Source organism: Dipodomys merriami, unplaced genomic scaffold (genome assembly GCF_024711535.1).
Source record: "Dipodomys merriami isolate MVZ:Mamm:240054 unplaced genomic scaffold, mDipMer1.0.p SCAF_6, whole genome shotgun sequence".
Lineage (NCBI taxonomy): Eukaryota > Metazoa > Chordata > Mammalia > Rodentia > Heteromyidae > Dipodomys > Dipodomys merriami.
The window spans coordinates 65,464,019-65,480,534 of record NW_027206179.1 but is presented as its reverse complement, the minus strand read 5'-3'; the positions used below and the strand labels follow the sequence as shown (position 1 = coordinate 65,480,534).

Sequence of the window (16,516 nt, the reverse complement as noted above, 5' to 3'; positions counted from 1 at the left end):
GCCTTTTCTCTCCATCCATCTCACTATAATCTTGATGACTTTCCCTTGCCAATGATGACTTCAAGTCACTTTGGGCCATTGACCTCTTGAGCCATGTCCATCAGATGGATGAGCAAGCAGATCTAGATCTTGCTGCCACACCAGGCATCAAAGGATTTAACAGTTCGGATTTGACATTGTAGACACTGACCACATCATAGCACATGGCTACTCAGGCAAGGGAAAGGAATGGTAGAGAATATCTTAACAAGGAGAATCTACTGAAAGGGGCTTCTGTGAAAAAAGGGGCTCACTGAGCCCCAAGAGAAGGAGGAACAATCTCCTTGCATGTGCTGGTCGTACGAGGAAGGAATCTTCAGGTGTTCTGTCTGATTGTGACTGATAACCTTGGAAAGCAGTGTGGCCTGAGAATGGCTCCTGAGTGGGGAAAATGACCTGTGTTCCCTGCCAAGGTCACCGCGGGGCTGGGCACATTGCCACCTAATTCAGACTTGCAGCAGCAGGAACTCATGCAGTGTGCCACCTGCCCTGAACTTCTCTAAATTTAGTTGTTTGCTCCTCATGCCTCAATGGTTTGCAGCCATTGCTGGCTTTCTCCTGTCTCTCCAGCTTTGAGCTAACTCCCAATCTTTTTCTCCAAGGCAAACAGAATCTGCTCCAGGTGCTGTCCTTTCTCAGTGTAAGCAGAATCTTTTCAAGACCCCAAGAGAAAAAACAAGGAAAATCATTTTCTCCTTTCTTTCTGTTCTCACTCCAGTATGGTTTGCGTGCAGGGAGAGAGGTTGAGCCAGGGGACTGGGAACAGCCTGTTTTTTACACCAACAGCGACCAACTCTAGGATCCCTGGATTCACAATCTGTTTTCCTAGTTCTGAGCACTAATGACTCTGGCATATACAGGAGTGAGTGGAAAACTTTCCGAGGCCACAATGCAAATCTGTTGGGTAGGAGTGGATTTTAGGGTTGGAGATGGGTGTGCACTGTGACGTCTGAGGGGGAGGGAAGGGGGGGAACGGAGGGTAAACCAAGACAAAGCATATTTGCCTGCTGTTTACAGCATCCGCCCTACCTGGAAAACAAGTCTCTGCTCTTCAGCAGAGAAACTGGAGCAATCCCCTAAGGCTTTCCACTTGGTCTGGGCAGTTCCAACACCAGCATGCTCGGGGGATGTCATTTGTGGATTTGCGTAGATGGGTTTCTGATCCACAGCCTTGATGAGTACTAATTCTTATACCAAATGTCTGATTTCACTTGCTCCTTACCAGGATGAATTATGTGTTGGTTCTCACATGTCTAACTTCCATTATTCAAGAGGGCCTGGCGAGCCTCTATCTCTCTCCCTTTTCCCCTCTATTTATCTACTTAAAAAAAAAACTTTTTTTTTTTTAACATCAGTCTCCAGACTAATCTTTTAAACGCCAAGCACATTTGCATTCCCAGGTGCCTGAATGGCTGCTGCTCAGAGATGGTAAGTACCATCTCTGGTACTTACTCTGGTACTCATCTCTGGATGAGCCGCAGGTGCTCTCTTATTGCTTTGTCCTGTTGGCTCCCATTTCCTGAGAATTCTTTACTGCTGTGTGCCTGGCCCTCCTAGTTTATGGGCATGCTGGAGGGGAGAATTTCAGACAGGGTTTCCTTTTGTATCCATCAAAGCACAGTGGTTTGTACACAGTAGGTGCTTTGAAGGATTTGGGGGTCTGGGGAGGAGACGCATTACCTAGTTTCAGTCGCTCCCGAGCAAACTCCCACTTGCTGGCATCATAAGGGAGCCGCTCGCACTGCTCATCCAGGGGAACTTCATCGGGGTCCATGATGATCGACAGGTAGTCAGTCTTTACCTCAGAAGAAGACTGAAAGGAGAAGAGACCTCAAAGTCACCACAAAGAAAACAAACCTCAGATATCCAATTTAAAACAGTACTTGGTAGCTGGGCACTGATGGCTCATGCCTATAATCCTAGCTACTCAAGAAGTTGAGCTCTGAGGATTGCCATCCAAAGCCAGCCTGGGCAGGAAAGTCTGTGAGACTCTTATGTCCACTTATCCACCAAAACACAGGATATTGGAGCTCTGACTCATGTAGAGCACTAGCCTTGAGTGAAAAAGCTAAGAGACACTATCCAGGATCTGAGTTCTAGACCCAGTACTGACACAAAAATAAAATAAAATAGTACTAACACCTGCTGCTCCCTGGGGTCATTTGGTTGCAAATGTGTGTCAGGTACAGAGAGTGCCCCTACACACACACACACACACACACACACACACACACACACACACACACACACACACACACATATCCTTGGGTGTGCAGTTTCTATGATACAACTTTCTTTTCTCACACAACATTTCTACTAGTACTGGCTTTCACATCCCATATTAAATAAGTGTACTCTCAAATTCTCCAGTGACCTTGTATATGTAAAGTATTTCAGGAAAATTCCAAACAGTGGCTAAAAATAGCTTTCCATGGCATTCTGTACAATACAGATGGGCAGCCAGCCAGTGGGGGACACTGTGGCTTTTCTACGTTTGTAATCAAGGCAAGACACTGGGTGCCAGTGGCTCACATCTGTAATTCTAGCTACTTAGGAACTGAGATCTGAGATTGTGAGTTGAAGCAAGCCTCAGCAAGAAAAATCCATGAGACCCTTATCTCCAATTAACAAGCAAAAAGCTAGAAGTGGTGTGGCTCAGGTGGTAGGTTAAAAGCCTTGAGTGAAAAAGACAAGTGAGAATGTGGGGCCATGAGTTCAAGCCTCAGTACTGGAACACACACAAAAATAAATGAAATCAAATCAAATAATAAAGGCCAGATGGGGCAAAGTAAACCCAAGGGCCCTTATGAAATACAAGCAACACTCAAGGACAGACCTCTTAGTTACATTTCCCTTCCTCGAAAGGCTATTGACTCCATTAGTGAGATGAGCATAAAGCTTATCCTATTCTCAGAACTGTTTTTTCTAAGAAATGGAAGTTGATCATTCCAAAGGCTAAGGAGTAAAACGGGACTTAAGACATTCCCAGGACATTCTGCATCTATTAGACCATTGGTAAGATATCAAGTGAATAAGATAGGGATGTGCCTTGAAGTGCTTGTTTTTTTGGTAACACAAATCAAGCCCAGAAAATACTCTTTTAGTCACAGCATAGATAATTAGATTTGCATTTATTGGCAGATCCATTTCAATGAGTTCATTTCCTATTAGTGGACGAATTTACAGCATCCGTGCCTACATTTCTGAAGGCAGACTCTTGAGCAACAGAAAGGATTCTTGCCTAGAAGTGAACATCCCTGAGGTGATTTCAATGAAGTTGGGGCCCTCCTTTGGGACTTTTTCCCTCACCAGGCTCAGAGCTGGAGTGGGGAAGACAGCCTTTCCATACATGCCATTTCTCATTGCCACATGCTTCAGCTCTTACTCACCCCGTTACAGACTGCCACAGCTCACCTCATCCATCACTTATAATCGTCCTTCTCACAAAAATTATCACTGAAATGTGTAACAAATAGCCTAAGACAGAAAGGCTTGACTGGCTTCATCAAGGATGGAAATGAACGATAGGAAACTCATTCATCATGAACTGCATCTACCATTGGTGTTAGACTATTAGGGACCAGCCAGCCTGTCAGCCTGCAGAAGAGTATAACTTCTTCTACCAGCTGCTGGGTGTTCAAGAAACTGGAATAGTTGTGTGTGTGTGTGTGTGTGTGTGTGTGTGTGTGTGTGTGTGTGTGTTGCACATGCATGCATGTGCGTGAAACTTGGGCTTGGATTAAGAGCTGGGGCACACTGGTCCTGAGCTTAATTGGAGACAAGAGCCTCATGGGTTTTCATGCTACAAACTGAAATCCTCAGATCTCAGCCCCTAGAATAGCTAGGATTACAGGTGTGCACCACTGATCACTTTTATGACTAAATGTTTCAATTCTAGAATGGTCCAAGATTGTAAGAAAAGTCTCCAACCCTCAAAGAGCACAGGATAGCTGAAACCTAGCATGAAACCTAGAATGAACCTTGAGTTCATTCAGGATGTTGGCACGGATGGTGGCAGTAATATTGACAGAGGTTAGGGAACAGGTCCAGGGTAGCGGTGGTGGTGGTGGTGGTGGTGGTGGAGGTGGTGTGTGGAAGTATCTCCCATGTAGCATCAATGGGATTGTGTAGTTTTCTCATTAGGAGAGATACCACACCCAGCTTAAGTCAGGGCTTCGGCAAAATGTTGACAAATATTTATTCTTGCCATTGACATGAGCGTTGAACATTTTCTAGGCTCTTGGCATAGAGGCCAACTGCCTGGATTTGAGTCATTGCTGGACTTCTGAGCAGCCACATAACCCGGGGCAAGTGGCTGACCCCCTCTGACACTGTTTTCCTTATCTGTAAAGGAGTGATAGTAAGGTACTTATCTCCTGGGGTGGTTGTGACTATGAAATGAAATAATCCACATAAAGCTGTTAGACTGGGACCTGGTTTATAGCAAACATCAAAAAGTGCTCATTCTAACACTGGCACATGGCAGGGATAAAAGAGGAAAATATATACACTCCATATCAAATAAGGAATTTCCTTTGCAGTGAAACCACGTAGAAGTATTTTTGGATTCCTTGCTCCTCTTGCCTCCAATTGTTTTGCCTTCCCTCTCAGTCCTTGTTGATTTTGCTCCTCCAGGCTCTTTCCCAATCAGGAGTGTGGACTGTGGCAGTGTAGGGAGACGCAGGATGGACCGTGATTTTCTATTTTCCTACCAGCTACAACTTTCAACGTCTGCCCCACGCTTGGCTTTGTATATCCTCTACAGGTTCGGCAAGTCTTGCTTTTATATTTTCCCAGATAAAGTGTTTTCTTTTAAAAAATCATTACATGGCTGTTCCCAGTGGCTCACTCAGGAGGCTGAGAAATGAGGATCATGATTCAAAGCCTGACTGGGCAGGAAAGTCCAAAAGACTTTTATCTCCATTTACCAGAAATCCTAAGGTGGAAGTGTGGCTCAGGTGTTAGAGCTCCTTGAGCAAGAAACCTAAGGTGCAGAGCTCATGCCCTGAACCCAAGTCCCAGAACTGGCACAAAATAAACAAAACTAACCAAAAAGACCTGAAAAAAAATTATTACATAAAAATTTTGTTTCCTTGCCAGGCGCTGGTGGCTCATGCCTGCAAGCATAGCTACTCAGGAGGCTGAGATCTGAGGATTGCAGTTCAAAGCCATCCTGGGCAGGAAAGTCTGTGAGACTCTTATTCCCAATAAACCACTCAGAAAACTGGAAATGGTGCTGTGGCTCAAGTGGTAGAGTGCTAGTCTTGAGCTGAAGAGCTCAGGCTCAGTGGCCAGGCCCAGAGTTCAAGCCCCATGACCAACAAAAAGAAAAAAAAAGTTTCTTCTGAAAAGTAATGGCTCTATCACGTCTCAAAACCAACTATTCCATCAGGCAAAAGGCTGTTGTGACACATTTACTATAGGGAGTGCCTGGGGGGAGCATGCCTTTGAACCATGATCCTAGATCTCAGCTTCTGGAGTAGCTAGGATTACAGGTGTGGGCCACTGGTGCCTGGCTATCTACCATCACTTCTTACTTGGACTACTTCCTATAAGCCTTCTCTTAGGTGTCTCTATTTACTCTTCCTTTCCTGGTCCATTCTTCTCACAGCAGCCCAGGTAATCTCTCCAGACACATATTACTTAATATCCCTCCTTCCTTAATGCTTTCAGAATATAGACTCTTCTTGCCAAGGCCCAGCCTGGCCAGGTTTTGCAGTCTGATCCCGACCTTACCTTGGCAGCCTCACCCCCTAGCTGCTGCCCCTTGTTCTTCCCACGGCGGCTTTATTGATCCTGGTGGTGTCTCATTCTCAGTGTATTCCCTCGCCTGCCCCAGCCACAGACATTCTGTTCCCTCTGCAATGCCTCTTCTTCCCTCCTTTGCCAGACTTCCTCTCTGACACAGCTTTGGGTCAGCCAAGTCTTTCAGGGAATGTGACATGTTAGTCTGACACTGGATAATGTGGTTTGTCACAAGTCAGTCTCCTCCCAGACTGTACCCAGTGGCACTTACCTATCACTGTCACCAGGACTGGCACTCTGCACTGAATAGGTAAAGAGTAAATATTTCAGGCATGAATAAATGAATGAATAAATGAATGGATTTTACTCTTCCCATTGGGTTGTGGTGAAGCAAGTCACGTTGCATACCAAACTGTAGATCCCACAGTGTTACAGTAGGGCCCAGACTATGCAGAACAATACATACTCAATATATTATGGACACACAATAAAAGATACGTTCCTTACTTATATGTCCATAATATTCCAGAGCCCAGGAAGAGGTGGGTTTTTGTTGTCCTTTCCTTGTATTATAGAGAGTGAAGACAAAGAAGACTTCACAGGACCCATGCTCAATTTAATTTTAAAGATTCTGTATCAGGGTTCAGGTACAGTGCTCACTATAAATGGCAGAGCGGACAGATTAGAATAGTTTAAAAACAGAGAGCATAATGTTCTTACCCTTTTCAGTTTTCGGATAAACAAAGTCAGCAGGAGCCAGAAGAGGGTGGCCGCCACACAGGTACACGTTAGAGTGATCAGCTCCAAATTAGACTTGTCTGAGGTTCCTGGAGAAAGACAATCACCAAGATGGCGGCTTACAAAGAAATCTTCCAAGCTAGGTGTGGCAGTGAACGCTTGTGAACCCAGCACTTGAGACACACTGAGACTGAGACCATGGTTTGAGGATAGCTTGAGTTACAGAGTGAATTTGAGACCAGCCTGATGTATGTAATGAAACCATGACTCAAAAAGCCAAACACCAAAACCAAACCAAACCAAACCACCACCACCACCACCACCAACAACAAATGCAAACCAAACCAAATCAGAAAAGAAGAAATGCTCAGAAACATTCAGGCTGTCTGTGTTTTAGAAAAGAGACCAATATTCTTAAGTGGTTTACCCCGGTGAAGGCCATTTCCTGGCTCAGAATGAGTCTCTGGGATAGACTTACCTTTTAAGGCTTATGGTATGACAAGGAACATAGTAGTACTAAAATGAACTCACACATGAAAGACTTTCCAGAAATTCTGCTCTTGAGTTTGCAAACTTTGCAATCCCAGAGATAGCTAATTAAAGAAAAAAATCAAAGGAGAAATTAAAAATGTGACAAAATTAAGGCAGGAACAAAAGCTCCTTCAAGTGCTAAATCTGGAATATGTTAAATCTCCCTAATGGGTTTTAGAGGAAATTCTAAAGAAAAAGAAAAAAAAATGACATAAAAGAGATCCTCTGGGACTCACAAAGTTCTTCAAAGTAGATTTTAAAAATAAAAATAAAACTCAAGGACTGTCACAATAGCCTGCTTTGCTCCTTTTGGGACAGCCACTCCAACCCACCCACAGTCCTGCTCCTGGCAGGCTTAGCTACGCCTGACTTTGTCAGCAGCTGGCTGGGCGGGCTGAAAGAAGACACAAGGACTGTTGGGCTAGATCCTCCTTGGGATTACAAAGCTCTAAAGCCAAACAGTGCTACTCAAGACCAAAAAGAAAAGACCCAAAGTATTCAAATCATGTCTCCAGAAAGTGACTCTGGAATTTGTAAAGAAATGCCCCAAGGGAGGGCACTGATTCCAGGGGACAGTTCCCCTGGAATTGTAAGCAATGTCCTCACCCTTTTCCATTAAAACAAGACAGAGGTTTACACTAAGGGAAGCCAAGAGATATTTTCTTACGCGTGATGATGAGGTGTTGAACAATGACTGTGTTCCCATGACCACCCTATGAGTAGGTAGGTGGCAATGTATAGCAGTTCCCTAGGTGAGGATTTTGTCTTCTAAGTTCTTTGTTTCAATTCAGCATACAGGTGCTAAATCCTGCCTCAGGCAAGGAAGGCAGGGACTGGATGGAGTAAGAGGAGTTGCTACTTTGTGTGTGTGTGTGTGTGTGTGTGTGTGTGTGTGTGTGTGTGTGTGTGTGTGTGTGTGTGTGTGTGTGTGTGTGTGTGTTGGTTGTGGTGTCTGAACTCTGGGCCTGGGCACTGTCCCTCAGCTCTTCAGCTCAAGGCTAGCACTCTACCACTTGAGCCACAGCACCACTTCCAGCTTTTTCTGTTTATGTGGTACTGAGGAATCGAACCCAGGGCCTTATGCATGCAAGGCAAGCACTCTACCACTGAGCCACCTTCCCAGCCAGGAGTTGCTACTTTTAAAAAGCCCCTAACAAATCAATTCACTTTTTAAAAAGCTTCAGAGGAGCTGGGTACTGTTTCATGCCTGCAATCCTATGTACTCAAGAGGCTGAGATCTGAGGATTGTGGTTCCAAGCTAGCCTGGGCAGGAGAGTCCCTGAGACTCTTATCTCCAGTTAACCGGAAGTGGAAATGTGGCTTAAGTTGCTGAGCACCTTCCTTGAATGGAAAAACCCAAACAAGAGTGCAAGGCCAGGATCTGCAGAGACAGAGGCAGAGGTTGACATTGTAGGTCATGGGAACAGTCCATGAGGGCCATTGCAGTAAGACAGGTCCCACAGCATAGAGGGTTTGGAGCATCTGAATGAGATTGCATGCTAAAATAAATGCTACAGGCGGTCAGAGACCGTGAGGGTCCCCTGTCTTGCATCACTGCAAATGGACACATTGGAAAACTGTGGATAACAGCAATGGTACTCACTGAGTGCTTGCTATTCTGGCACTCTGATAAGGATGGGCATGTATGTGTTCACCTTGATCTATGAGCTGGATAATGACCATTTTATGAGTGAGGAAATTGAGACATAGAGTGATTAAGACTCTTGCTCAGTCACATAGTCTGCAAGTGGTGGGCCTGCGATATAAACTCAGATAATTTGACTCAGTTTGCTTAATCACCATGCATCTCAGAGCACACCACTTCCTCCTCCTCTTTTTATCATCTGGGCCTTTATAAGTACTCCATTAACCACTTCTGATTGGCCATGTTCCCTGCCATAAAGTGTCTTCAGTTTGAAGGGGAAAAGGACATGTCCTTTCTCATCCAGTCCATCAGAGTCTTGCCCATGCCACTTTCACATCTTAGGAAACTGTTACCACTTCTCCTCCTCCACTATCACTGCCTACTGGACAGCTGCTGTAGCCTCCTCCTCAAACTTCACTGCCTCTACCTCCTCCATTCCTGCAGCAGGATGCTCTTTAGTTTGCATTTTTATTTGTTTGTGTGTGTTTGAGTTGCGCATGTACGTGTGTGCGTGTGTGGATACTGGGGCTTGAACTCAGGGCCTGGATATTATCCTTAGCTTTTTTGCTTGAGGCTAACACTATCACAGAAGCCACAGACTGGTCTTGTCAGGTCACAGATCCAGTCCTGGTGTTCTTTTGTCTGGATTCTAGCACTTGCTAGTGCCAGGCTGGGTGGGTTGCTCAGTGGTGAGCCATGTGCTTAGCATACTTCAGGCAGTGTTCTGTCTGCACCATCACAAAAACATTAAGTAAATCCTCAGATCTTTCCTTTCCTTTTCTTTTTTTCTCTTTGTGCTAGACTTGGGACTTGAACTCAGAACCTAGGCCTTTGGCTCAAGGCTAGTGCTCTACCATTTGAGCCTTAGCTTCACTTCTGGATTTTTTGGTGGTTAATTGGTGATAAGCATCTCAAAACTTTCCTGCTCATTCCTGCCCAGGTTGGCTTTGAACTGCAATCCTTAGATCTCAGCTTCCTGAGTAGCTAGGATTATAGGTGTAAGCTACCAGCATCTGATTAGATATTTTATTTATTATTTTATTTTTTAAATATTTTATTGTTATTGTAGAGGTGATGAACAGAGGGGTTACAGTTACATAAAACAGGTAATGAGTATTTTTCTTTTTGAACCATGCCAACCCTTCCTTCATTCTCTCACAGTTTTACCCTCCTGTTCCCACCCACAAGTTGCTTAGTTTATTTTCAACATAGTGTCTACTGAGTACTACTGTATTTGTTCACCCTTTGTCCCTTTTCTGTCTCCCCCTCTTGTCCTCCCTATTAGTTTTATTTTTTGAAGGTAATGGGACATGACCTCAGAGCCTCATGCTAGCTGGTCAGGCACTCTACCACATGAGTTACACATCTCAGCCCTAGTATTTTCTATTTTATTATTTGTTTGTTTGTTCGTTTATTTTTGCAGTGCCAGAGATGGATTTTATAACTTTACACATACTAGGCAAGCCCTCTCCTACTGTTATATTCCCCCCCCCCACTCTTCCTAGGTTATTTATACCCAGCCTTGGCTATCGCTTCAATTTCATCTGCTGGCCAGATCCTGTTCCTCTTACCTCATTCCTCAGGATGAGTGAATGAATGGATAAGTTTTGTTTCGCTTATCTCCAAAGAGTCTCATGAGGCTTTCAAAGAATACAGGGTCAAATCCCTGTTCTTGCATGTTAGCTCATTAAACATAGCCTACCACCTAAGTCTCAGATCTGTTCTAGAGGCTGGTGCACAGTAGTACTTGATAAGATGGTAGTGGGCATGTATGATTGTGTATGTATGATTATGTATATGTGAGTATATATGATGTATATGTTCTGTACAGCAGCAGAGTACAGGACCAAGGATCTTTGGCTCTTGCCACATTGCCAGTGTTTAGGAGAATATAGAATGCCTGGCACATAGAAGACACCCTGAATACAGTCACTGAGTCAATTTGTGGACTTGGCTCCACTTGCTGTCTGTCAGTTTTGGGGTTGAGACTGAGCACAACTTTTGCTGAGATTGAGAGTAACTTCCAAAGTATGGTCACCTCCTCTTTCGCTATGCATCCTCAATGTGGGCTGAGTGTAAGCTTGAGATCATAGGCGTTTGGATTTCTTCTGCAGGTTGATGGTGAATGCTGCTGTGTGACCTGCCCAAGACACAGCTCAGTGACCTCTGGCTGTCACAGATGCTGATAGCATCTTGATACATACTACTGCCTGTGTGGACCCTCTACATGTACTTTCCCCATGGAATGTGCTGCAGGAAGCCCCTCTGATTGTGGGAACTTTCTCCCTGCATTTTGTGGGGCAGGAAACTGACCCCAAAGTCTAATTCCACAGTCCTTACTCAAGCAACATTCCTTTCAGAGGGAATGTGTTTGGGTGCAAACACTTCCACATGGAAGGAGTAACTTCATGAAAAAAAGTCCCCCCAGATGAATGTGTCTTGGGCAGGAAAGATCTATTTAATGTTAACATTCATCATTACTTAATGAAAAATAATCACATTTTTACAATGCATGTATACTCTTCTCTCATTTGATGGCTTCATCTCCACCTTTTCTTTGAGGAGACTAATTTAAGCAAGATCTCAGGTGTCTACTCAGTAGTCAGACGGCCATTCATTGGCTTAAACCCAGCTTGGCCTCGCTGGTTGAGAGCTGAAGAGCTCAGTCTATGCGAGAGCATAGCTGCATGTGGCAAGGAAAAGAAGGCCAGTGGAAACATAGGTGGGACTTGACAATAATTAGGAGTGAGTGCGGGTTCTCAGGGACATCATTCCTACACAGTGTGTGCAAAGGGGCAGTAGGAGGATATAGGACAAGCTATTTTTATTTATGATTCTGACAAGAATGTGGGCAATTTGAGGAGTGTATGATAATTGTGCCTTTGATTACTGCCGCCGTAGAATAGAATATTCCACATCAGTTCCCCTCCTAGACTTTATCCCTCTTGGAATAGAAAGGGCAGGTGCCACATCGGGTAGACAGAGGGTATTCAAAGTCTCTACAACTATACAGTGTCCTGAGACTTTCTGATGGTAATGGCTCTCTGTATATACAGCCTGGGTCAGATGGTCTGGTAGCTCACACCAGCTCTGGCACGTGGCATTCTTATGGCATCAGACTGCTAGAATTGTAGGCAACAGAGCTAATAACTCAGTTCATTAGCTATAACAGTTTCCCAAGAAGAGAAATATCAAGACAAGTGGGTATAGTGGCCTATAATTTCAGCTATTTTGGAGGCAGAGAGAGGAAGATTTCAATTTGTGGTCAGCCCAAGCAAAAAGATTACATAGAAAGATTCAATCTTAAAATAATAAACTAGACATGATGGAATATGCCTTTAATTCCAGCTATTTTGAAGGCAGAGATGGGAGGATTTCTATATAAGCCCAGCCCAAGCAAAAAAGATTAGAAAGATTCTATCTTAAAAATGAGCTAGGCATGGTGAAATATCCCTGAAATTCTAGCTACTCAGCAAGCAGAGGTAGGAGGATTGAAGTCCAAGGCTGGCCAGGACAAAAATGTATGAGATCTTAGCTGAAAAATAAAGTAAATCAAAAAGAACTGTGATGTGCCATGGATCAAGTCAGTAGAGTACTTTCCTATCAAATACAAAGCCCTGAGTTCAATCCCAAGTACTGCCAAAACGGAGGGAAGGAAGAAGGGAAGGAAGGAAGGAAGGAAGGAAGGAAGGAAGGAAGGAAGGAAGGAAGGAAGGAAGGAAGGAAGGAAGGAAGGAAGGAAGGGGAGTAGCAAAAAAAAAAAAAAAGAAAGCAAATGAATGAATGATCAAATGAACACCTTGGCCCAAAGCCTGCCTTAACTCAGACTAAGCACCGAATCTATTAGGAATTGGCAAGAAGCCATTATGTGACTCAGAGAATAGTTGGGTCACATAGACAAGAACAAGAGCATCATGCCTCAGTTTCCTCATCTTTAAGTAGTAGAGAGAAAAGTGTCGCAGGTAAAATGTATACATCTGCTATAAGCTATTTGAAGGCTGCTTCTTTTACTTCTTTTTCCCCTCCCCCCACTTTTTTTTTGAAAATTACATTTTAGATCTCAAGGGAAGGATAGTGGTTTTTTTCCCCCCCCCACATCCAATTATGTTGTATGTATCACAATTATTTTCTGCCTAAAACAATTCAGATTGACACAAGTACTTTGCTTTTTTTTTTTTTTTGCCAGTACCTGAGCTCCTACTTTCCCTGAGAAAGTTGCCTGGCATAACGTGATGGTTGTAGGTGTCCTCTGGTTCTGTTGTTATTGTAATTTCTGGTAACTCAATATAGGAACAAAACTTCATTTTCCATGTCTACCATTGACAACCCAGAAATTCTCAATAAAAACTATGTAGGGATGAGAAGAATATGAATCAGCCACACCTAGCCCTAATTCTTGGGGTTCCTGACCAACTTAGGCGAATCAAGCAGTATCATTTCTTCTTATGTCTAAATCCCAGGTCCCAGTTATGATGTGTTTTCACTACAGTTTGCTGAAGTACAAACTTGGCCTGCAGACCTTTCTGACTGCTTAGACATCTATGTACACCAACATGAGCCCCCTCTTAAGGACAGTAACTTATGAAATACTGAATTCAGATTATAGTTGAAGTTTGTTTGTAAGAGTAATTTTAGGTAAAGATATTTAGATTTGCTATGTGTCACAGTATTTCTGGAGCACAACGTTATTAAAATAAGGTAATCTTAAGTCAAGCAAGGGTTCTGTTGTTTGGATCACTATGTGTGTGACCTTCCTTCAGTTTAGGCAAAGTATGTGACATAGTTGGGTTGAAATGGAACTTCGTATGTCATATGGTTAAACCCAATGTTTGCTAATAGTAGAGAACTCTGTTTCAACTCTGTCAATCCTTCCTACAGCCCTGAAAGGATTATTATCATTATTTATTTATGTATTTATTTTTGGTGCCAGGTATCTACCACTTGAACTACATCTTCATTTCCAGCTTTTTGCTGGTTAATTGGAGATAAGAGCCTGTAGACTTTCTTGCCTGGGCTAGCTTTGAACTATGATCCTGGGATCTCAGCCTCCTGAGTAGTTAGGATTACAGGTGTGAGCCACCAGAGCCCAGCACAAGCACCTTCTTCACCACTATGTTATGCTGCCTTGGACTTGGACAGTAGAGTACCTTGGCTAACCATGTTTCCAATTCTCAGCTCTGCCACTAGAAAGTATGACCTTAGTTGTATGATCTTGACAAGTTGTTTTGCTTTGCACAGAATAGGATTGTGTCAAAAATAAACCAACAAGACAGTGCAGGCTTCAAACAGTATACTGCATGTTTAGTAGTTATACGATGTAATTACATAGATCCAGGCCTTCACAGAAATGAACACTTCTGTGATACTATATGCTGATTCACAGCAGAGAGGAATTAGGATGGGTTTTCGGTTTTCGTGTGTGTGTGTGTGTGTGTGTGTGTGTGTGTGTGTGTGTGTGTGTGTGCTTTTTTGGTGTTGGAGATAAAACCTAGAGCTTTGAGTTTGCTAGGCAAGCATTTTACCACTGAGCTGTATCTTAGCTCAAAACTGCCTTTTTTGTTGTTTTGTTTTGAGAACTATCTACAAAGAGTTCAATCCCTAACTGTATTCTGGCACCATTTTTTGGATTCTTGCTTAAGGGAAAATTTTTGTCATTGTCTGGAGTTGAAATAAGATGTACATATCCCTGAGCCTCGATCCCATGTGTGGAGGTAGTAAGCAGGAAATCCCTCAGTTTTGAGCAGTTATATCCAAAGGAGAGACATTTTTGAGGTTTGCCAATACCCATGAGAGAACAGCATCAACCGCACCATACTCATGTGAATTTGTTTATCACACCCATTCTCAATGCCAGGAGAGATATGGGAGTGAATGTGGAGGTAGAATTCAAGAAGAAAGTGCTCAGGTGGAGTCCAGGTAGGGGTCAGAGGAGGGTCATAAAAGAACTGAGAATTGAAAGCTGGCTAAAGGTAATCAAATTGTAAAAGCTAGAGACTCAGGGCGGTTTGATTTTGAGCTTTCTTTTTTTTCTTGACTCTTGAAATGTTTATTAGAGAACATAGTGTATGCTTTCTATTGAATGATTCTTATCTCAAATAAGCAGTAGTGTGCAGTTGTTGTGGCACAGACTGCAATTCCCACCATGGCCATAAGTATTGAGACTACTGGGTCCTGAGGAAGGTATTCTATATCTTTGTCATCTACCTGTTATTCTCAATGCATGTTCACAATGGCATTTGCTCTTAAAATTTGTGCCCTCCTGTGTAAATAATGAATGATGAACTAGTAAGGCCCAAATCTGTTATAAGAAAGGCCTTGCAGATGGTATGGTTGCTATTGTTATTATTATTATTATTATTATTATTATTATTATTATTATTATTATTATTATTATTATTGTCGGTCATGGGGCCTGAACTCTGGGCCTGGGCGCTATCCCTCAGCTCTTCAGCTTAAGGCTAGTGCTCTACCACTTGAGCCACAGCGCCACTTCCAGTTTTTCTGCTTATGTGGTATTGAGGAATTGAACCCAGGGCCTCAGGCATGCAAGGCAAACGCTCTACCACTGAGCCACCTTCCCAGCCCCTGGTGTGGTTTATTATTTGCAACCATTAAGTGAAACTCATCATCAAATCCTTGGATGAAAATGTGCCCCACTTGCACCATCACAGTGCATTGAATGCAGAGCACTGTTTTCAGTTCAAAATGATTCTGGATGCTCACATTTTTACTGTTGGTCTCCATACTGGAGCTTCCCCTTTGAGGGCTGCACGTGTACTCAGGCCCCATCCAAACCAAACAAGACCTGTGATTATTTAAAGAAGCTACTTTGACTCCACAGTCCATTCATCCTTTGCAGATATAAAAATAACACATTGTTTTATCTATGAGTATAAGAATCCTTTTTCAAAGGAAATAAAAAGAGCAGACAGTTTCCTTCCTGGCACATTCCTGAGACTCTTTAAATCTGTTAAACATAGTTACAGATACAACTCGGGTGCCTGGTTTCATTTCCCAAACTCAATTTGACAAGATAGGGTGGTGTGAAGAGATCACATGCATCTAACAGGAAATCAGACCTAAAGCTAGAGGACCAGAGTGCTCTAAATGATGATTTAGGCTCTTCAGCAGGAATCTAAGTCTAGAATTACTCAGTAGTTGATAACTACATTCACCTGTTATGGACAGCCCAGGATTGAACTTACCTGGTGAGCCCAGAGCACCTCTGTTCAAGATATTGCAGACAACTTGTACATGTGACCTCTCCTAAGTCTCAGTGGCAAATATTCTTCCTATACTAAATGATATCTTCTGTGGGGCTGAACCCTATCTCTGGGAAATCTTACGGCCATTTCCCTTCCTTCAGATATCATGTGTGTTGTGTCACCTCTATGAGAATCCTCCTCAATTATTTGAAGAAAACAGTCGTGTTGTATCCCTTCTGGGCTTAATATTCTCTGTTTCTGTCTCTGTCTCATGATTATTCTATTTGTCTATCCAGGTAAATGGCTCCATTTGTTTATGCTTCTCTTACATATGGCACAGGATTTCAGATGTATTTTCATGACTGCTGACTCACGTGATCTGTTTTCTCTTCAAACTATAACTTTTTTTAACATGGCAAGCATTTTAATGATTATTGTGGAGCATACATTTTGGAAATTTACTTCAAACTGTAACAAGTTTAAACAAATGTTTATAATATAAAATAAAATAAATATATAAAATAAAATAAAACCAAACATAAAACTTGCTTCAAGTATGCCTTGCACCTAGACCAGTATTTCCCCCTCCCTTAATATATCTTTTATTTTTGAC

At 43.0% G+C, this 16,516-nt stretch overlaps 1 protein-coding gene across 3 annotated transcripts in view; it reads right to left on the bottom strand.

The window, feature by feature from the left end:
- Positions 1-16,516, bottom strand: part of Flt1 (fms related receptor tyrosine kinase 1) — a 187,255-nt gene that overhangs the window by 42,197 nt on the left and 128,542 nt on the right. For all 3 annotated transcript variants that reach the window (XM_070003052.1, XM_070003054.1, XM_070003055.1), the window contains exons 16-17: positions 6,505-6,611; positions 1,720-1,852 (exon numbers count right to left, since the gene is read on the bottom strand). In XM_070003052.1, coding sequence (XP_069859153.1) covers positions 1,720-1,852; positions 6,505-6,611 — 240 coding nt within the window. The remainder of the gene's footprint in view (positions 1-1,719; positions 1,853-6,504; positions 6,612-16,516) is intronic.